The sequence below is a fragment of the Nylanderia fulva genome, unplaced genomic scaffold (genome assembly GCF_048542155.1).
Source record: "Nylanderia fulva isolate GAGA-0341 unplaced genomic scaffold, ASM4854215v1 Scaffold29, whole genome shotgun sequence".
NCBI classification, from domain to species: domain Eukaryota; kingdom Metazoa; phylum Arthropoda; class Insecta; order Hymenoptera; family Formicidae; genus Nylanderia; species Nylanderia fulva.
In genome coordinates this window covers 1,919,158-1,942,884 of record NW_028190358.1, presented here as the reverse complement: position 1 = coordinate 1,942,884, position 23,727 = coordinate 1,919,158, and the positions used below count along the sequence as shown (strand labels likewise).

The following is a 23,727-nucleotide window of genomic DNA, read 5'->3' as shown; positions in this document are numbered from 1 at the left end:
ATTTTTAGAAGCTCAAGACTGCAAGTTATCAACACCGGTCGAGCGATTATTAAGCATTGGTCAAATTTTAATACCACGGCGAAATAGTTTGAGTGACGATATCTTTGAAGCATTTTTCACGTGTTAAGACTAACGAATAAAGTCGTAATATAAAGAAAAATATTAATAAAGAGAAAAGAATTATTCAGTACATTTTGCGCATATTACCATTATTATGATAAAACATAATTTAAAAGTATCTAATATGTATTTGAGATACTTTTAAAGTATCTGAGTATTTGTATCTATATACATTTTAATTTGTGTATCTGTACCTGTTTCTAGATATATTTTTTTACATGTACCTGTATCTGTATCGAGATACATTTTAAATGTATCTTACCCATCACTGCATTAAAGAAGAGTTTTTAATGTCCCTTAACGTTCCTTTGGAAACAGAATGATGCGAGGCTTCCACGAGATAGATATACATTAAGATGATCCAATATTTATTTTATCCGGAGTATTTATAAATGATTTACCTATATCTCGTACGCGTTTATCGTTCTTTTTGTATATACTGATCTCCGCTTCCTATCATGACGGTTCGCATCTTTTAGCGTAGTCAGCCGAATCTTTAACGATTCCCAGAGGTTCTCGCCGCTAATGGAGTTGAATATCTCAATACCTATCTTAATATCATTCTCCCCCTCTTGATATCCCATCGTTTCTTCGACCGCTTCCTTCTTGGCCGCCTCCCATCCACGTCTTTAGACTGGAACAACCGAGTGAGTCATTCCGCGAAATCGTTTCGCATAAACATGTCTCGCAGATATCTGGTACAGGCAGCATGAATTTCCAATATCAAAGATAACGCGGAAGAGTTTTTAAGAAATTTATTTTCGGATGGACATTAAGATAAAATGCAAGCAAAATCGCGGATAAAGAGATCCTTTGCTTGCGATTGAGCGCGAAGGAATACTCGAAACGACGCAAAACACGAAAATGATACTCCTCTTAAAATTAACTAAAAATGTAATGTGTTATTTCGCTTTTACAAGATAAATCGGCGAAACGGATTTTCAAACCGGAGCATTTTATGGTCATTTTATCGATCCGAGTTGGACGAACGATAATGAATCGCGTCGACATTTTCAAACTTTTCGAGAGACAGAGGCAAACATGAAAATTCAGTTTACGGGATGATTGCCGCCACGCGATCATCGGAATTGTCACGGCGTATGATCGGCGCCAGCGTATGTATTATATGTTATCTCTTTTCAATGATTGAGGAGGGTTTTGCGGCAACGCAGGTGGAGTTGCAGGAGAGCAGGGGAGTGTATTTACATGTCGTACACAGAGACAGCAAACAGGCACAGCGCTGATTTAAATAATGTATCGCCAAACAGAGTCCGGGGCACACAGAGGTGTGATGTAGAATCGCCCTTTTATTAGCGGTCCGAAATCTCGTCTATTCGAGATATCGATTTTTGCGCTACAATTCTGGCGCGCCAAATTCGACGTGTACATTTTAAAAAGTAATAATAATGTTCAAAAAATAATGATATTCGAATCTATCTTTGGATTACATTCGCTGGAGGTGTATCATTTCGAATTGCTATTTATTTTATCATTCGGTATTCTAAGCTCGGGGCTCAAAGCAGGTTGCAACGTGATTACAACCGCGTGTAATAATTTTGCTTCGTGTCCCACATCGGATAACCTGTCGGATTCACGGTTGCGCGCACCCGCGATATATCTGTCAAAGTATCCTATATATACGATAGCGCATTAGAGAGAGAGAGAGAGAGGAAGCGCGTTTCTCCGGGATGTGTATCCTTTCGCGTTGAAAATAGAGTATAGTCTGTACGAGTAGTATGTACGGTACAAGATTGGGCGAGGAAACCGGAAGATGAAAACAAGCTCTCCAACAATGGGATCCCGGCAGGACGACAGCGATATGAGGGGAGAAGAGTCGCCGGGGTTGATGTTTCGCCGGACAGGAGAAAGGGACAAGAGGGGTAAGAACCCATCGCACCGAGAAGGGAAATTAATACGAAGTAGTATCATTGTCTCTCATTTCGCATCGTCTCGATGCCGGGAACTCCGAGGAATTGTGGTCGGACTCGACAGCGGGAAAGTTCCCGGAGTCGGAGGCAAACCTGGATAATGACTTTTTGATTACAAGACTCGTCGTCAACGGGCGTCGTCGTAGACGACGACGACGACGACGACGACAACGACGACGCCGACGACGACGACAACAAATGCAATGAGAAAAGAATGGAGAGAAAGATAGAGAGTCGGGAATGGTGAATTGGGCAGTCGGATCATCTTGGTTCCGACCGATAAAAGTTCCATCTGTGTACGTCCGCTGACTTTTGTGCCTTTTTTTTCGGCGCACTTTTTTATCCGACCGTCCATTAAAAGTCATGTCATCTGTGCACGTCGAGCTTTAGATGTAGGACGACTTACATTTTTTCCCGTGATCGATCGGGGAGTATTAAAAAAGAATTACGTCTTCGAGTCACGAGCTGCTTCGTGTTAACCCCTTCGCGAACTATTTATCTGACATGTACAGTTGTGAATTTTCGAATTTGCTTTTGTGACATTAATTCGTAAAGAATCAAGAAAAATTCACAATTTTTCATTTATACCAAAAATATCAAGCTTATTCTTTAACGTCATTTTGACGAACATTTTATAAATACAAAAGTTTGTTGTCGCAGTTTTAGTGCGCTTTCATTATTTTCTTCGCATAATCGCATACAAATATCTTTAATTGTTAATTCCAAACGCTTCTGCAAAAAACTGTATAATATGTACTTACATAGAAATTGGCACTGAACTCTGCCTTGCGTGAACTTTTATATACGTACCTGTAAAAAAGAAAAAATTACATTATATAATATTTTATTATTTCACGTTAGAATATAAATTAATTTTAATCTTTATCGATACAATATGTAAATCGCTCTTTGAAAAAGAATAATATTTAGTAGATGTCTTTATTAAGAGTGAACGATAATGTAAAGTGAATCACTACATGCACTTCCGGCTTTCATTTTTCGCGATTTCTCTCACAACTCGATGCGGCTCCTTCAATTGGAAATATCGGCGATTTACGGGCAAAGGCGCGCGAGTCACGCGACCGACAACGAACAGCTGATAAGTTGAATCACGTGAGTTTAGACTCACGTGACCGAGCGAATTAACTCTTCATCGTCGCATCGCTCGACTTGCGTGCACGCTTCGTTCATAGATTCATATGGGTAAGCAAATTAGCTGTTCAAACGAGAAATTATTATTATTATTTTGTTTTAATATAAATTTATTTTAACCTCATTTTACACGGCATGCAAATTATTATAATAATAATTAATATTATCATAATATATTAATTAAAATGAGCATATGTTTAGAGACGTTCGAGCGCGGCATAATCATTTGAAATATATACTACGCGAATAAATTAACTATATATGTATGTATGTATGTATATATATATATATATATCGAGAAATATCGAAGCTATAACTTCCTTGGTGTCCATATAGCAGCGAATCGAGGATCATACGGGATTTCATATCGATGTAGCGCGCTATCTGACCAGAGCTCCGAGCGGAAAGGACACAAGGGGGATCTGAATCATTGGGAAATTCCGCATATCTCGTACTCGTGCCCGTAGTATCGCAGACCCTTGGAATTGTATCGCATTCGCGACGATAAATAAGCGAGGACAATACGCGACGCACGATATCATTCCCAACGCTGCGGTAGACACGTACGTGAAACCCATAAAGCGAGATGATCTGCCTCCGTTTCTCGTCTCTTTAGTAAGAGCACGCTCCGTCTGACGTATGGAATCGGTAAAACCGTGTAGATAATCGGATGCGATTCTGTCACACCGGAGCTATACACACGGATGTGCACATAGTTTCCCTCTAGGTTGTTCGCCGAAAAATCTGTTCGTTGTGTATATGTATACGTGGCAAATACCATGTTCGGGAAAGTATTATTTCTTAAAATAATACTTTAAAATATAATATATATAAAGGAAGGATAATTATAATTCTTGTTTGCACGAATCAAAATTTGAATCTAGAAAAAATTTGAAATTAAAAATAATTTTTTAAGTAGATTATATATGTATCTCACTAATGTACGTATTATTATTAGTTCGTACAATATTAAAAATTTAATTTTTTTTAGTTATATGAGTTTAAATACATCATTATTAATTAACTTATTTTACTAAAAAGATTAAAATATGTTAAACGTGTAAATGTTAAAATCGCTCTAGTAAAAAGGAATTAATTTTTAGACTGGTCAGTCTGCGTGTATCATGAGGGCATCAAATTAAAAGTAATAAAAAATTTGATATCAGCAAACGAGAAAGCGGATGAGTGAGTAAATGAATAAAATATCTGTAGTTTAATGTACGAGAAATCTATATATTTGAATTATATCATAAAAAGAATATAATATAATTAAAAAATAATTTTTATTCAAACAAAACAAACATAACGCATGTTGAATTTCTTCGCAGAAATTTTTATTTTTTATTTCTGTGTAAATTATCAAATTATTCAGACAATCTTGAAATTTGATGAAGATATTGCAATATCAAACAGTTTTCACCAGTCAACTTATGGTATTGACCTTACTGATTTTGATCTTGATTTGTTTGCTAATATAAAAGCGGAATAAGTTTATTGGAGAAGAAACATATTCAGTTGCTCCCACCTAATGAGTAATTATTTACACTACTTTTTTATGTAACATGATAAAATTTTTTAGAAGAAAATAGATATTTTTCAGAAAATTTATTTTTTTCTATATAATAAAATGTGGCAGTTAAAATTTGCTGAAAATGTAGCAAGCTAGAAGCAATGAAGAAATAATAGATCATTCAAAAGAATTACAAACAAAATCACAACAATCGTTAATTGCAAGAATAAAAAACGGTAAAAATTGACTAAACAAAACAAATAACATATAATTAAAAAAAATGATAAATATGTATGCAAGAAAAATATCAATTTTTATTATTATATAATAATATTCGTAAATGAGAAAGACAAGATATATCCAATTTATCTATCTATATATTTACTTATTATGACAAATTATATTTCTTATGCGATAGTCGTAGTGTAATAATCGTTAATAACAAACTATACACTCGTGTGTTTTATATATCTCTTTAGTTATAAATTACATCTTTTAACGCGCAGAGCGGGCAAATTTACGAGCGGTGCGACTCGAGGCACATATAATCGTCCCGTAAAAGCCCTAATCGCAAGGCCTATATATAAAATCCCCCTAACGTTACCGAGAGCTTGAAACACCTTGCCGCTAATCCCGTTCCCATATCAGGGGATTCCGCTGTTATTTTCTACGTGCCGTATTGCTGACATCTAATCTCAGGGAAAACTGTATCGTCATCGAAAACGCTTTCCATCGGACCGCTTAACTTTACAAGCGCCGTATTTCCTTATACAATCGTTAAAGATGCGATGGAAACCCGATGGTTCTTCTATTTTTTTTCTTTTTTTTTTCTTTTTTCTTCCTTTTTTTTTTTTAGAGTAAGCTAATTTAAGATTTCAAAGTTTTATATATATGTGTATTAGAATGATATACATATATGTATCCATATATAAAAATATATATACATAATTTTAGAGTTTTAATATCGATATACTGAAAGCAGAGAGAATTTTTAATCAATATTATATCGAGAAAATTAATTTTCTAAAGCGCAGAGACAAGTGAGTCAAGTGCACATGCATCAATTAAATTTCTCATCAATAAATTTATAAAATATAATCTGTATGATTAAATCGCCTATTATTTAATTAATATGTGTAAACAAGCGATTAAAATCTGCGATACCCATTTCTTTGAATGCCGTGACCGTTTAATTTCTCCGCAAGCTCCAACAAATTATTGCTTTCGCATATTGCGCCACGCTATATGCCGTTCGCCGTGCTGTGTTTCTTCTCCCGTATTCACCCTCGGCACGTAAACGCAAAACATAAATGCAACGCCGACGTGCGCTGTACCGCGATCGCATATAATAAGCTCAGACGTTATATCCGAACTTGGGTGTGCAGCTGCAGATGCGTTGGCGCATTTACAGAAGTACAATAGCTCGACATATCCGGCCCCGTGCGATCGTCGGCTATAAATATCGAGATTTATCTCGATTAAAGTGCAACCACGTATCCGCACGTGTGTACATACGTACACGTACGCACGGAGAAATGACCCCACGTGTGTCTATGTTCTTTCCTCTTTTCGTGTACGCGTCTCGCATATCCGACATGGCAATAAGTATCCATTTAACTTATCACAACGATGTAAATAGTTATCAACTCTTTTGGTATGCTATATTTTTTATAATAAAAATTGATTAAATCGTATATACAAAATATTTTGCATTATAATTAATTTATTATACCTATTTGTATCATTATGTATACAATAATCTACTCAATTATATTTAAAGCTAAAATTATTTTGATTATTTTTATGTCAAAATATATAAATCCTATGATTTATTTAAAAGCAATCCGCTGCATAAAAATAGACATATCAGAATCGAAGGAAATATTTCTAAACGATACCACTTCATCATCCTTGCTGTAAAGCATGTATATTTTCGAGTTTCGATGATGGAATAATTTATACAGGTTGCGAGCATTTATTTTGTTTATCGCGCGTATCGGCGAGTACAGCTCAGATAATCCAATAAAGTTAATTATTCTACAGGGAATATTCTATTGTGTGTGTAGGAATATCGACGAATCATCGACGCGCGGCAGCGGGTGACTCGCTTTACGGGAGGAATTGTGAAAGAACGAAAAAAAATCGAATTTAGTTGAAATTTCGGTGCAGATCGACGGTGGTGCGACGTGCTCGAATTGCCAACAAAGTTATTATAAAATCAACACGTATGCGTACTTTCTGAGTGCAAGCGCGTTTGATAATGTTCCGGAAATAAAAACTATCGAGCTAAATATCTTTGATTAACAGTTTTATTTCAAATACACGGATCGTATCAAAGAAAATGTCGAATTCAATCATACTTATTAAAAACATGAGGTTAAGAAAAATAAAAGCAAACTTGAAAAAAAAATATTGTGTAGATTAAATGATATAATTTAAAATTATTTTTATCATTGTGTCAAACATTTTTTTATTTCATTATTTTAATATAAAAATAGAATATATAGGAAATATACGTAGCTTTTTACTGTTTATTGCAGTTTGAATGACTTAACTTCTGTCACTAATTAAAGGCTGATCAAGCACAAAGCGTATTCTAACGCATGTAACATGAGTTAATTGGCATTTGATGCAAATGGCCTTTAATGAGATTCCGCAAATCGTTTTCGAATAATTATTCACATGGTACTCAACATCGAATCCCGAAAGTCGATTCCAATAATGATCGTAATTGTAAAATTTGTGTATGCAGAGTTTAGCATTAAGATATATCTGCTAGAGTATATACAATTTTCTTTCTCTCTTTTTCTCCCTCGGAATCTTTACAAATCTTTTAATTCGATAATTATTCAAACAACAGTCATAAGATATAAGATAATCCTATTAGCAATTCTATAAGATTATATATCCAATGACATACGATAAAATCTATAGATTATTTCTGACTTTTTTCATTGTCAAAAATTTGATTATTGAGACATAATAAATCTCGAAAAATTTATTTACTCTGGCAAAATTTATCATTCACTATTAGAAGATTACAACATTTTATTAATAAAATAACAATTCATAAAAATTCGTCAATTAATATCGAAGCTTCGAAAACTAGTATATTTTGCTTAATGAAATGGAAATAAATCATTATTTTCAATTTCATGTTCTTTTCTCTGGAATATATATTTTTGTTATAGCTTTAATGTTTATGAATTTATATTTAATGGATATTTTTTAATGGATACAAAAATAACTCCTAATAATAACATTACTTATAATTTTGTTCAATTATTATTAATAATTATATATTTTTTATCAATTCTTTTTATTGCCTATATGAAATATATTTACATGTTTTTTTACCTTTTATTTGTTACATGAAAATAATTATATAATTTGCGAGTTAATCCTATTTGATCGCAAATTTATTATAATTAAAAATAATACAAGCCACGCATATTTGTAGCAGAATCTATTTATACAAACTCATGGTAATTATTGATTTTATTCGATGTCATTAACAATGTACATCTTGCATTTATAATTGTAACCATTCAAACGTTCAACATATGTGAAAATTATAGTAATGTTATTTATATAACTTGTATAATTTGATTCTCTATATTTATAACATTTCATATGCGAGAAAGCTTTCTGGATATACTATATTCAACCCTCAACTGCACAATACACGAAAGCAAACAAATACTTTTTACCGTTCATCAGAAACAACTTATAAAATAATGTATATAGAATACCGAAAGAATAATCAAACTTAATTCCAGTAATAATAAATTCAAACACTTGAAATTATTTGCCATTTTAGCACAATATTGCGATAAAATACCTCGAGAAACCTGATATAGCTTTACTTGCGCGTTCTTTCTTAAGTCCAACAATCACTATTCTCCGTCAAACCGTCGAAGAGAGAAAAAAGGAGAGAGAGAGAGAGAGAGGAGCATGTGCGCGCATAAAGATTCGAGTGGTTTCTCTTCATCAAAATCGGGTCAACGAACGAATATGCTAACGACCCCGTGAGGTTAATTAGCCTTTTGAGCGAGGCTACTCTCTTGTCGCGCGGCTTTTCAAAGACTGGCCAATCGCGGAACTACTGCGGAAACTCGTGACTTGAAGAATCTGTGGAAGACCTACTTCGACAGACGTGAAAAGGAGATGTTGTTGCTCTCTGCATATTCGTTGCTGATAATGACAGACTCAATTTTAATATAATACAAGATGAGCACCTTTTGCAAGCAGAACGATAGAATATCAGAATAAAAAATTTGAAATTTTTACAAGAAAACAAGAATAAATCTTAATATTTATTTTCTTTTCTATTATTAAAATAGCATTAGATGTTTTTAAAAACTTAGAAAAAATAGTAAAAAATAGTAAAAAATAGTATTTTTAAAATGTATTTTAGAAATTAAAACGTCCAATCATTATAGCTCTATAAATGTAAATGTAAAATAAAACAATGAAACAATCGAATTAATTGTCTGAAATAGATATAAAAATATATTGCTTTCTCTCTACATTTTATTTTAACGACAGACTACTTATAGCACTTAACACATTTAAAAGAATAAAAGTTTCTACGGAAAAAATTACTTAACTGCAAATATTAAAATAGGTGCAAATATTAGAAATTGCTAATAATAGACACACATACATACATATATATATATATATATATATATATATATATATATATTAGTATACATATGAGAGATACATATCATTTATTACAATGAATCGTGCATAATTTATAGAATTTATTTTGAATGCAAATTTTCATTTAAAATGAGCTTTACAAATTCAAAACTTTAAACATTTAATATTTAAATAAATTTTCCCGTGACGAATATAATATAATTGCGCATATAAGAATTCTGGATATACATTTTACGGTGAAAACCGGGAAGTGCAACTTGGAGAAGTAATCCATTAGCCAATTTTTGTCAGAATATAGCGCAAGAGTAGCATCATATTACGTTAAAGAATTTACGTTTTTAGAATTTACAAAATGTAAGCTTCTTTTCGTAACCAATAAAGAAAAGTCAACGGTGTAAAAAGCAGGTTTATACCTCTCTCCTTTTTTTCTCTCTCTTTTTGTTTCTCTAGTCGCTCTTGATTTTACCATTTCTTCAAAAAAAATTGCAGTCTATATCTCGTCGGACAAATGCTCTTTTCGATTTGTTATCGCGTGTTCATCCGATTCCGTCTATTGCCTCGACGAGGAGCCACGGCCAGGAAGCCACGCGAATGCAAATTAATGTTCAAACGTTATACGCGCGATGGGAGAGCGTTATGGTGGCGCAACGCGTTTACGTCGGTTCGTCGTTCCTTTATCTTTATCGCCACGGGAACGGCCGAGGAGCCAGACTGTCGAGAACTCCGGGAGACTCCGAAAAGAGAGTCGGTTTTCGCGGTGGCTGCACCACCGGCGCTCCGCGCTGAAACCGCCCTCCTTTTCCGCATAATAAGCTCGTTTGTATCGCCTTTATTGGCGAATGGGGCAGGAATATATGCATCTCATGCAAAGAGAGGGAGAGAGAATTTTCTCTCTTTTTTTTTACTTCCTATGCACCGATATACCGACATACTCCCGCATTTTCAAGCACTATATGCCATTAAAATATTTAAAGGCCTTGTAAAGGACGTTTAAATGTAACGCAGCCGCAGAGATGGGAGCTAGTTAAATAGTTGGAAATTGTATAACATATTTGTTGAATTATCTCGGTACATAAATAGGTCACTGAGTAAAATTTGCAAGTATGTCATATAAGGTTGGGCGGTTTTCATAATTATGAAAGCGATATCACTGTTACATTTAATAGCTCGACTTTTGCATATGTATAGAATCTCTGTGTGTATATATATATATATATATTATATACGTACGTGTATATATTAATTAGAATATAATTTGCGATCATTAATTTCTTCTCTCGATCTTTCTCCTCTCATCTCTCGGAGCAAAAAAAAAAAGAAATAATACAGTCTAAATTTTCGAGTGGCGTACAGAGGCGGCGGATCGATGAACTCGTGGGATATAACGTGGAAGATGGGCCACCGAATGCGAGGCATCTGATCTCATATTAATGCAACGGAGCATCTCGGAGGTGCAACCCAATTTCTACTGGGTCAGATATTTTCCCGTAGCGCCAGGCGCTAATGCTGCAAGCTACGCGAAGTCAAGTCGCTGAATATCGCACGTGCTCGCGACGATATCTCGTAGAGCGCACGATAATTCACGCGAGAGCGGGCTATTAATAATCTTTCTTGACTTTCTCGAGCAGAAGCGCTCGCGCGCGCGCGCGAAGCAAGAATGGATGAAGAAGCCCCCATGTGAGTGAGAAGACCGAAGGAGACCAAGAGATGGAGAAAGAGAGAGTGAGAGAGAGAGAGACGAAGGGGCACGGACGCTCATTACGTCGCCGTACCTCATGGCACGAGATGAATAATTAATAACGCGAAGGGCATGCGAGAGAACCGCGCTTTTATACTACAAAATAGTCTTGTGTAAGTCAGCCAGGTAGCAGGACGCGCCTGATGAGAATCGATAAGCGAACTTATTAAGCCGTATGCATACGTGAGCGTTTTCTATGAGCGGGTTAGATCGTCGAAAATTGTCGATGTCTATAAAATTTGATTCTTTTTGCACAAATGCAAAATATTGGTAAAAAGCCGTCATTTGTAGCGATAATCTCTCGCCTAATTTGTCAGATTATGCGTCCTAATTCCTTTCTAAAAAAGCATGCAAAGTCGATTATCGCAAATATTGTTGCGGCTTTTCCGCGATACTGATCAGTTGTCTTGAGTAATATTGTGTGTTATATTAATAATATCAAACAACAGATATATATATATATATATATATATATATATATATATCATTTTATTTAGTTTAATCAAATATAATTGCGCACGCAAAGCGAAGTTATATCTTTTGATAATAAAATCTCAAAAATTACGACGCATGCATGTAAAAATTATTATTGCAATCAATGCATAAAAATATATTAATTACTTATGCAACGCATAAAAATTCATTTAAATCTTTAACAGAAAATACGAACGAAGAAATAAAATTTTCTACAAAAATCTTTAGTGATCAAATAGCTACGCTTTCATTAGACTCACGCGAGACTCAACTTCACTTCGCGCACATAATTATATTTGATTAAACTAAACAAAATGAGACAAAATATATATAAAGAGATACATATATACAAAATAGTTCTCAAATACAATAGAAATTCGGCAAATTAAAATTATGTACATAATAAAAATTTGGGAATTAAAATTATGTACATAATAGAAATTCGGCGAATCAAAATTATGGTCATAGCATCAAACAACTTTCATTGCAAAGATTAACAATTTGACAGTTGTAAAATAAACAATAGAAATAATATCAAAGGAGCACGCGAAGCACGCGCTTATGTTGTCTATATAGTGATTGAAAAAAGTCCAGTTACATTTTCAAAGTTAAATACTTTCATATTATTGAAAAAATTAATTCAAAATACATCGACGAGATTACGAACAAAAAATGCGACGTAAAAGTAATTAGCTAGCTGCCACATTCGATTTTTATATTGCAACTTTACTTACTAGAAAAGTAGTGCATATGTTATAAGCGGATAGATCACTGAAGTGGTGATAATATAAAAGTATATATGTATATCGCAACTCTCGTGTTTGCAGGATGGGCTATTGCAGCAAGCTACTGACGTCATAAACAACTCAGAAAACTTTGATTGTAAAACTTTTCTATGGATAAGATGGCAAGAGAACAGAGAGAGAGAAAGTATAGTGATTCCCAATATGCGTTATACAGGCGCGTTCGCCCCAGTCCGGAAACAAATGTCACTGAGCTATTAAAACTTCTAAACTCGCAGCCGTATCGAACGTAAATAATGCTCTTTCCGCTAACACTAACCAGATTTATCGACATTTCCAACTTGATTCCGCTATCCATGGATTACTGCAAAGGAAGCTGTGACGGTTGATATTTGTTTCGGGAATCACGGGGCGATGCCGTGCAGAGAGAAATTGGAGATAATTAAATCTGAAGCATTGCATATGTGCCGTATTTACGCATAATAATACGTGGATCTTTATCAGATATCAAGTTCAAAGTAATCTTCGCCGGCATACTGTTACAGTTTTATAAAATAAAATCTCACAATCAACTCTTACAAACAAAAGTGTTGAAACTTTTATTTAAAACATTATTTAGTAGAAACACTTTTCTTTTACTGTTTGGATAGTATTCGATCAAAAACAAAAAATCTATTTTTTTTTTGCAGAAGTTATTTTACTCTCTTAATGATTATTTGTGTCTATAATAATATAAAAAAATGTTTCTTATATTTTTATCTAGACCACAACATGTCCAAAGCTCATCAGAATCGAAACGAGACACTTCCAATTCTTTTCTTGTAAGATAATAGCATGAGTGTCGAGAAAAATGCATCGCAACATTTTCGTACAGATAACGCGCGAGTATGTGAATATGCGTAAAATACTGATATATCACCAACGCGCATACTATACTTCTCGAATGCAGCCGAAAATGTAGATTCCAGCGGCTCGGGGGTCTTATATATAACAAACTTTTGTCAAGCAGTATTAAATAAAAGTCGATTATCTTCACATAAATCGCAACGAGTAAAACATCTGTATTGCTGGCACATATTCCTACATAATTTTATTTATACAATTTATTAATCTAATAATTATTTATTAATTCTTCTTCTATGCGAATTATCGAATAGTTTCAGTTGTTTTAATAATTCTAACAAAATATGTTAAAGATATTACTATACCAAATAATTATATAAAGTCATAAATAATTTTTATTAATATAATGTTAAAAACTTAAATAATATTAAATAGGCAAAAAATTGACAAATTTCTCATAAATAAGTTCTGGTGTAATATGTAATTATTGTTAAAATATTCTTATTATTATATAATTATTGTCTTATATAAAATTAATTATATATTAGTGCAAATAATCTGTTGATTATTTATCAAGTATTGCCGAAAATAGATTTTTATTTATATTTTTCATAACGTTTATATTGATCATCTTTTATATATATTTTATATATATATATATATATATATATATATATCAAATATTTTATATATTAATAAGAGAAAAAGAGAGAGAGAGAGAGACATAAATTTTCTACGATAGATTCTGTAAGAATAATCTTATAAAAAAGTATTTAACAAAAATATTTGCGCTAGAAGAATACTTTCGCTTTTGTAATTTGCTTTGCTCACACATTTAATACTTTGATTTACTTTAACGGAAACAATCTTTGCTAAAAGTACCCGTATAAATATATTTCAAAATTTTGAAAGTTTTAAATATTTGCATCTATTGTAATATTTGAGATAAATTTTTAAATCATTATCTAATCCAAAAATTTAGCGGTATTGAATTAAAAATTAATGATAAAAGTGAGGACGCGCGTAAGACATATTTACACTGTGTATCAATATTTACATTCCTATAACAAATCATACATTTTTCGGCGACATTTCCCTTTTTTGTTAATAATATTTTATATTCTTCGTACAGTTTTCGTTAAAATAATTCTTTCTATCTAGTAGTGCACAATCAACGATACAAAGCAGATATAATTATAGCCACGTCGAGCGAAGGTAATGACTGATTACAGAACTCTATCACAAAACAATAGTTAAAATTATAATTATATGAACTATTTTGCGAACACAGTTTGTTAATTATCAGGCAATTTGTTAGTTATGAATTTGCTTTTTTAATTTATTCATATTTATAATTTTTTTACATTTATAATAAGACATTATATATTATATAACATAAATTTATTATTAATTCTGCAAGAATAATTTTAAAAGTATTGTATTGATAAAAATATTTAACTAGATATATTTTTGTGTTTGTTTTGAAATATATTGTTGATAGTCATTTTGATAAGAATTGATATAAAATATTTAACATAATAAAGAAGGTCGCATTTTTAAATAATTTTAATGGTAAAAGTGAGGACGTTAGACATATTTACACTGTGTATTAATATTTACATTTCTGTAACAAATCATACATTTTCCGGCGACCTTTCTTTTTTTTTGTTAATAATATTTTATATTCTTCGTACAGTTTTCGTTAAAATAATTCTTTCTATCCAGTAGTGCACGATCAACGATACAAAGCAGATATCATTATAGCCACGTCAAGCAAAGGTAATAACTGATTATAGAATTATATCAAAAAACAATAGTTTATGTAATATTTGTGATAATTTTTATTAATTCTATCGAATACAGAATTAAATTTTAATAAAATCTTGAAAAAGTATACATAGTGATGGTTAACAAAGTCATGTTTCATCATCAATTCACTCACAAAAAATTTAACAAATTTATTAAAATATTTTGTTACAAAATAAACTATATTACAAAAGAATGAATTACAAAATATCAAAAAAAGTTTTGTTATAAAACTGACCTTAAAACGAAGAATATATTGAATATTAATAAATAACATAATTAAATTATAATTTTGTTTTTCTTAATTATTTATATGTATATTTATATTTTGTGTTGTATGTGTTTACGTACATTTGTAAGTTTTAAACAGAATAGTATTTGTATCATAAATAATAAAATAAAATTCAGACTTTAAAAATGTAATTTTATCACAGATATTAAATATATACTATTTTAGTACCAATTTCGAAAAAATCGGTCCATAAATATGCAATTGCGTGGGTGCGTGCGTGGGTGGGGATGTAAAACTTAAAAAGAACCACATAACATCTATCCCCGAAAAATTTGCAACATTTTGATACCTGTTTTACGAAAATCGGTCCATATATGTGAAAGTAGTTCACGGTTAGACAGACATACAGACAGATGGTGTTTATTATTCTAGATATAAATATTTGAGGCTATTTATTTAGCTAATATTATATTCAAATGCAATCGTATAAATATGCCATCTGTTGTATTTTATACTCTGTAATCTATAACAATTTAATTAGGTTGTCATAATATCTATTTATAATTTTATTAAATTGAATAAGTACAATAATTAAATAGTTAAGCAAAAATATTTGTATTTGAATAATAATTGTATGTCGAATTTATAAAAATAGTATAAACAGATTGAAATTTAAATTTTTGTCAAAAAATGTTTAATAAAAATTTTTTATTAAGTTAAAATGATGTACCCTATATATATAGATGCCTATATATATATATATATATATATATATATATATGTTTTATTAATAATAATAATTTATAATTATTTCAGCATTCAAACTTACTTATTTTTGAATTTACCATGAAAATTTTATTGTAGATTATAATTATAAGAGGACAATGGAGATTGCTGAAGAAGAAAGTTGTTCATCGTATTCACCATGTGTTCCTATCAATAAGTAATTATTTACACTGCTTTTTTTTAATGTAACATAAAACAAAATAACACAAAAATATTTTGACTTTTTTGAGAACATATAGCTTGTTAATTATCTACATATATATTAAGCATCGATATAGACACAAAATGTTTTAAACTTTCATCAAATAATTTACATTTATTATTTGTATTTAATAATTATACATTATGCACATGAATTACGAACAAGACATTAAAATATATTGATTAATTCAGCAATTTGTACTTTTTATTTTATGCAGAAAATCAAGGTTTAGTAGTAAATGGATATGGCATTACTTTACAATATATAATGGCGACTTTATTAAATGCAATATTTGTTTTCGTGTATTCAACCACGATATAAAACGTAGTTTAATGATACATATGAAATCAAAACATTTAGCAATTTATAATAACTCAAAAACAAAATGGACGCATTCTAAAATAGATCAAAAATTAAAATGCAATTATTGTGATAAAACTTATGAACCAATATATAAAATTGATATAATGATAAACCACATAAACAATAGTCATAAACTTAATAAAGAAATAACAGATAAACTCCAAACCTGGGTGATTGACCAATTAATTATTCTGGAATGCGAAATTTGCAAACAATTTAGTAAATACCATGCCTTTATATTTATGATACATTTATACAAAGTTCATCATGTCATTGTACCTGAAGAATTCATACCACAGAGGTAAGAAGAATAATCGATAAAATTATATTGCTATGTTTTTTATATCTTTATGTTCTATTGTATTTTTTGTAATTCGTAATGTTTAATAATTTAATTAAGCATAAATTACGAATAAGTATAAAAATTAAATAATCGGACAAGGAATATAGTATTTAAATAGTATTTGTGTATACCAAGTTTATGAAAATATTAAAAAAAATTAAAATTAAAATATTTAATACGTATTCAAATTGTATTAATTTAATTATGAGAAAATTGAAAAAAATAGAAACTAAAATTTTCAATAAAAATTGCTTAAATAAGAAAAAAATTTTATTGTAATTAATAATTATTCATTGTACACAATGTTCAAGCAAATCTTATAAGATTGATTAATTCAAAATTTTTGTTGTTAATTTTGTTATGCAGATTATCATTTAGATTAAAAAATCTTTTTTATCCTTGTAAAAATGTTGAAAACATTCCAACATTAGCCAGCAATAATCATCAGCAGCCATCTATACTTAGAACTTACTTTGAGAATTATGATCCGACTTTTAATTCTTCCGATTCATATGAAGGAGAGTGTCATTCAATGCCTTCAACTAATGAGTAATTATTTACACTGATTTCTCGATGTAACATAAAGTGAAATAATATGAAATTATAATTATATTGACTGTTTTACGAACATACAATTTGTTAATTATCTACATATTAAGCATCGATATATAGACAGAAAATTAAAAAAAATTTTTTTCAAATGATTGACATCTATTCTTTGTATTTAATAATTATACGTTATGCACATGAATTACAAACAAAACTTTAAAATATTGATTAATTCAGCAATATGTACTTTTTATTTTTTATTCAGAATATCAAGGTCTTGTGAATGGTTATGGCATTACTTTACAATATATAACGGTGAATTTACCAAATGCTATATTTGTTTTGGTGTATTCAACTACGTTATGAAACAAGGCTTAAAGAGACATATGAAAAAAAACATTTGGCAATTTATAATAACTCAGAAACAAAATGGACACATTCTAAAATAGATCACAAATTTAAATGCAATTATTGTGATAATACTTATGAACTAGCATATAGAACTGATAAGATGCTGAATCACATAAACAATAGTCATAAACTTAATAAAGAAATAACAGATAAACTCCAAACCTGGGTGATTGACCAATTAATTATTCTGGAATGCGAAATTTGCAAACAATTTAGTAAATACCATGCCTTTATATTTATGATACATTTATACAAAGTTCATCATGTCATTGTACCTGAAGAATTCATACCACAGAGGTAAGAAGAATAATCGATAAAATTATATTGCTATGTTTTTTATCTTTTATATGTCCTTTTATGTACAAAATGAACAGAAATGTGTACAATGAATAAAAAATAAATTTTTAATTTAAAATGCGTAGGAATATGAATATTTGAGTCAATATAACTTATGTAGCTAATATATATTATATATAAATGTAATTACACAAATTTGTTCTCTATTGTATTTTTTGTAATTGGTAATGTTTAATAATTTAATTGAGTATAAATTATGAATAAGTATAAAAATTAAATAATCGGACAAGAAATATAGTATTTAAATAGTATTTGTGTATACCAAATTTATGAAAATATTTTAAAAAATTAAAATTAAAATATTCAATGAGTATTTAACTTGTTTTAATTTAATTATAAAAAAATTGAAAAAAATAGAAACTAAAATTTTCAATGCAAATTGCTTAAATAAGGAAAAAATGTTATTGTAATTAATAATTATTCATTGTACACATGGTTCAAGCAAGTCTTATAAGATTGATTAATTCAAAATTTTTGTTGTTAATTTTGTTATGCAGATTATCATTTAGATTAAAAAATCTTTTTTATCCAAGTAAAAATGTTGAAAACATTCCAACATCAACCAGCAATAATCATCAGCAGCCATCTATACTTAGAACTTACTTTAAGGATTATGATCCGACTTTTCATTCTTTCGATACATTTGAGTAATTATTTACACTGATTTCTCGATGTAACATAAAGTGGAATATTATGAAATTATAATTAGATTGACTGTTTTGCGAACAGTTTGTTAATTATCTGTTTATCAAAAAACATCGACAGAAACAAATTTTTTAATATTATTTATAACATATATATATATATATATATATATATATATATATTAATGTATGTATGTATAAATGTATGTATAATTGTATTATAGTAAGTTTAACTTTAAATGTACCACAATTTAGTTTGAAGCATTTGGTTTCTATGTTTTGTGGCGATTGTGAAAAATGTTAAATAATGATCTTGGTTCTGTCAGTTGTATAAAAAATGGTATATATTTTCTTATTCAAATGTTTACTATTTTTTTACAAATAAAGTACAAAAGTCATTTTTAATGCAATTTGATCCGCTGAATCTGAATCTGAAGTTAGAAAAACAAAATTTCTATTTTTGCAAATAAATAATTAGTTATTGATATTTACTTTTAAAAAATAAAATTAATGTTATTATTTGTAAAAATGCTATTTTTTCTTTTTACTACGACATTTCTGTGCTAAAATATTAACTAATTATCGTATTGTGCACAATTGCACATTTGGCAGTATCAATTATATTTTTAATATTATATGAAAATGTAGATTATTTTATAATAATTTTATTATTTAAAATGTAAAATATGGAGCTAAAAAATAATGTATAGACAATATTAATCCTGTATAAACGCAGAAAACTTTTTCATAAAATATTAAAAATATTGTTGATACTGCCGAATGTGCAATTGTGCAGAATACGATAATTATAGTTAATATATTCTAACACAGAAATGTCGTAGGAAAAAGAGAAATAAGCATTTTTGAAAATATAGACATTAATTTTATTTTATAGAAGTAAATATCAATAACAACTAATTATTTATTTGCAAAAATATATATTTTGTTTTTCTGATTTCAGATTCGGATTCAGCGGATTAAATTACATTGAAAATAAATTTTATACTTCATTTGTAAGAAAATAGTAAAAATTTAAATAAAAAAATACCATTTTTTATATAACTGACAAAACCAAGGTCATTATTTAACTTTTTTCAAAATCGCCATACGGCACAAAAAACTAGATGCTTCAAGCTAAATTTTTATACCTTGGAAGTTAAATTTACTTGAATACAATTGTGGGCGAGGGAGTGGTCGATTTGACGTGGAATGACCCATATATATACATATATATATATATATATATATATATATATATATATATATATGAGTCCAGAGTTCAGAAGTAACACGTTACTTGTAACGTCGTTACCGTTACCGTTACTTTTTTCGGTAATTACTTTTTTCTATCTGTAACGGTAACGGTAACGTCGTTACATTTTTACAATAACGCTAACGAATTAGCCGTTACTTTTATCGTTATTTATTAGTTCTCTCTAAATTAATACTAAATTAATATATACTAAATAATAAAGATTACATGCAATAAATGCAAATAAATATTTAATATTAAAAAACGCTTTCTACATATAATTATACATTTTAATAGTAATAGATTCTAGCATTACAAAAACCGAAAATGTAACGAAAAAGTAACGAATCGTTACTTTTTGAGTAACGGTAACGATAACGCGTTAATTTTTATAAACGATAACGGTAACGCATTACTTTTATAGAGTAACGGTCGTAACTTTGTATGGGTCATATATATATATATATATATATATTATTTGTACTTAATAATTATGTGCATATAATTAACAAGCACAACGTTAAGATATTAATTCAGGTATTTATATTTTCACAATTCTGTGCAGATTACCAAATACTTTAGTCAATCTTTTAAGTTCTGATAACGATACTGCAACATCAAGCAGTAATAATCAGCAGCTTTCTACACTTGGAACTTACTTTAGGGATTATAATCCGAAATTTAATTCTTCCGATTCATTTGAAGAAGAGTGTCATTTAATGCCCTCAACTAATGGGTAATTATTTACACTGCTTTCTTAATGTAACTTTTAAAGTGGAATAATATGAAAGTATAATTATATTAACTATTTTGCGAATATACAGTTTGTTAATTATTGTTTATCATCAAGTATCAACAAAAACCAATTGTTTGATATTATTTATAATATATATATATATATATATATATATATATATATATATATATTATTTGTACTTAATAATTATGTGCATATAATTAACAAGCACAACGTTAAGATATTAATTCAGGTATTTATATTTTCAAAATTCTGTGCAGATTATCAAATACTTTAAACAATCCTTTAAGTTCTGGTAACGATACTGCAACATCAAGCAGTAATAATCAGCAGCCTTCTATACTTGGAACTCACGATGAGAATTATGATCCAAATTTTAATTCTTTCAATTTATTTGAAGAAGAGTGTCATTCAATGCTTTCAACAAATGAGTAATTATTTACACTGCTTTCTTAATGTAACTTTTAAAGTGGAATAATATGAAAGTATAATTATATTAACTATTTTGCGAATATACAGTTTGTTAATTATCTGTTTATCATCAAGTATCAACAGAAACCAATTGTTTAATATTATTTATATTATATATATATATATATATATATATATATAATATAAATATATATATATATATATATATAATTTTTACTTAATAATTATGTGCATATAATTAACAAGCGAAACGTTAAGATATTAATTCAGGTATTTTCATTTTCACAATTCTGTGCAGATTATCAAATACTTCAGGCAATGTTTTAAGTTCTGGTAACGATACTGCAACATCAAGCAGTAATAATCAGCAGTCTTCTATACTTGGAACTCACGATGAAAATTATGATCCAAATTTAAATTCTTTCAATTTATTTGAAGAAGAGTGTCATTCAATGTTTTTAACAAATGAGTAATTATTTACACTTCTTTCTTAATGTAACTTTTAAAGTAGGATAATATGAAAATATAATTATATTAACTATTTTGCGAATATACAGTTTGTTCATTATCTGTTTATCATCAAATATCAACAGAAACCAATTGTTCGATATTATTTATAATATATATATATATATATATATATATATATATATATTATTTGTATTTAATAATTATGTGCATAAAATTAATAAGCAAAACGTTAAGATATTAATTCAGCTATTTATATTTTCACAATTTTGTGCAGATTATCAAATACTTCAGACAATCTTTTAAGTTCTGGTAACGATACTGTTACATCAAGCAGCTTTTATCAGTCAATTGTCAGTACTGAGCTTACTGATGCTGAGGAATTGTGTGATAATTATAGAGAACTGGAAAAGTTTTTGGAGTGTGATAAAGAAGAAAGTTATTCAATTATCCCGTTTGATAAATATTAATGATTTATTCTCTTTTTTCGATGTAATATAAAGGAAATAACATGAAATTATAATTGTATGATCTATTTTGCGAACATAGTTTGTTAATTATCAGGCAATTTGTTAGTTATCAAGTTGCTTTTTTAAATTATTCATATTTATAATTTTTTTTACATTTATTATAAGACATTATATATTATATAACATAAATTTATTATTGATTCTGCAAGAATAATATTATAAAAGTATTGTATTGACAAAATTTAAAATATTTAACTAGATATATTTTTGTATTTGTTTTGAAATATTGTTGATAGTCATTGGTAAGAATTGGTATAAAATATTTAATATAATAAAGAAAGTAGCATTTTTAAATAATTTTAATAGATTTTCATTTTATTAGTTTCTTTTAATTTAACATTTTGACCCGTTTAAAATTTGGTATGGTCTTTTAATGTATAATTTTTTTTTCTTCACATTTTGATGGTTTTCGATTTTATAGAACTGTTCTAAGTTATTTCAAAAATACTTGCGGGAATTGTCAAGTTTTAATATTCGCCTATTAATTGGACTATTTATGATTGTGTAATTTTTGGCGTGATGTTTCTTTAATCGGTAAAGTTTTTGGCATAGAATTCGCAATTACTTTTAAATAAAATTACGATATATTAAATAGATTTTAACTGTATCTATTATATTAATATATTTACAAAATTCATTGTGAATAAAGACCAAGATATAATAAGTTTATTTAATATCTAAGTTTATTTAAAACTAAGTATTTTAAATCTTTTTAAAACTTAAAAAATGGCGAAAAAATATCCCAATTTTGGCTGCATTAATTGTCGTTCAACTCGGCACTAACGATCTATGAGTATAGTATAAGAAATGTAAAAGATGTAAAAAGAAGAATTTGTAAAATTTCGAAAGACAACATAGACTATACTAATCATTTAACCATTATTAGTCAGAACAATTGTTGAACATGATTTCCACGATGAATGTTAAATATTCAACTTTTTAGAATATTTTACATTCGCGCGAATAAAGAACAAAAGAATATATAGATAAATGTTGAAAGTACCGAGCGCGCGATAATAATTAATCATCTCCGCTCAATTATTAAAGACATACGTAATCCCACTCGATCGTGTCGCCTTTGTAACGCACCCGTTCACTCATTTATGTATGACACTAATTACGCACAGATAATGCGATTCGCCGCTGTCTAGTCTGTCGATTGGAGCGTAAATTTGCGCGCACTTTTAAGAACATTCATTATATCCAGAAAAAAACAAAAGGTTGTAATTTATCGGTTTTCTTAATGAAAATCAAATCCACGGCATCGTCATCGAATCTAAAAGTCGAACACACAATCGAATCTATACTACTGAAATAAAGAACCGCTAGACGATGAATTCTTTCTTCGTGAAATATAAAATATTCCAATGAGCTCTGAGAGAGAAAAGAGATAAGAAACTGTCAACTATTCGAGGAACG

General features: G+C 29.3%; 1 protein-coding gene across 2 annotated transcripts; it reads left to right on the top strand.

Annotated features, from left to right (window-relative positions):
- Positions 1–14,901: 14,901 nt before the first annotated feature.
- LOC114933157 (uncharacterized) lies at positions 14,902–22,449 on the top strand. Of its 2 annotated transcripts, XM_085484049.1 has the most exons (10): positions 14,902–14,955; positions 16,079–16,157; positions 16,420–16,866; positions 17,275–17,457; positions 17,723–18,165; positions 18,723–18,872; positions 20,687–20,857; positions 21,139–21,309; positions 21,609–21,779; positions 22,056–22,449. In XM_085484049.1, the coding sequence occupies exons 5-10, from the start codon at positions 17,786–17,788 to the stop codon at positions 22,246–22,248; spliced, it is 1,236 nt and encodes a 411-aa protein (XP_085340175.1). In that variant the 5' UTR covers positions 14,902–14,955; positions 16,079–16,157; positions 16,420–16,866; positions 17,275–17,457; positions 17,723–17,785; the 3' UTR covers positions 22,249–22,449. The 2 variants fall into 2 exon arrangements, with proteins under 2 accessions (XP_085340175.1, XP_085340176.1); XM_085484050.1 differs by lacking the exon at positions 20,687–20,857.
- Positions 22,450–23,727: the final 1,278 nt, after the last annotated feature.

Excerpts from the sequence above, each read along its gene's own strand:
- LOC114933157 (XM_085484049.1), top strand. The coding sequence starts at position 17,786 with ATGCTATATTTGTTTTGGTGTATTCAACTACGTTATGAAACAAGGCTT. Across the intron at positions 18,166-18,722 it reads GAAGAATTCATACCACAGAG|ATTATCATTTAGATTAAAAA; the intron begins GTAAGAAGAATA and ends TTTGTTATGCAG. Across the intron at positions 21,310-21,608 it reads TCAATGCTTTCAACAAATGA|ATTATCAAATACTTCAGGCA; the intron begins GTAATTATTTAC and ends AATTCTGTGCAG.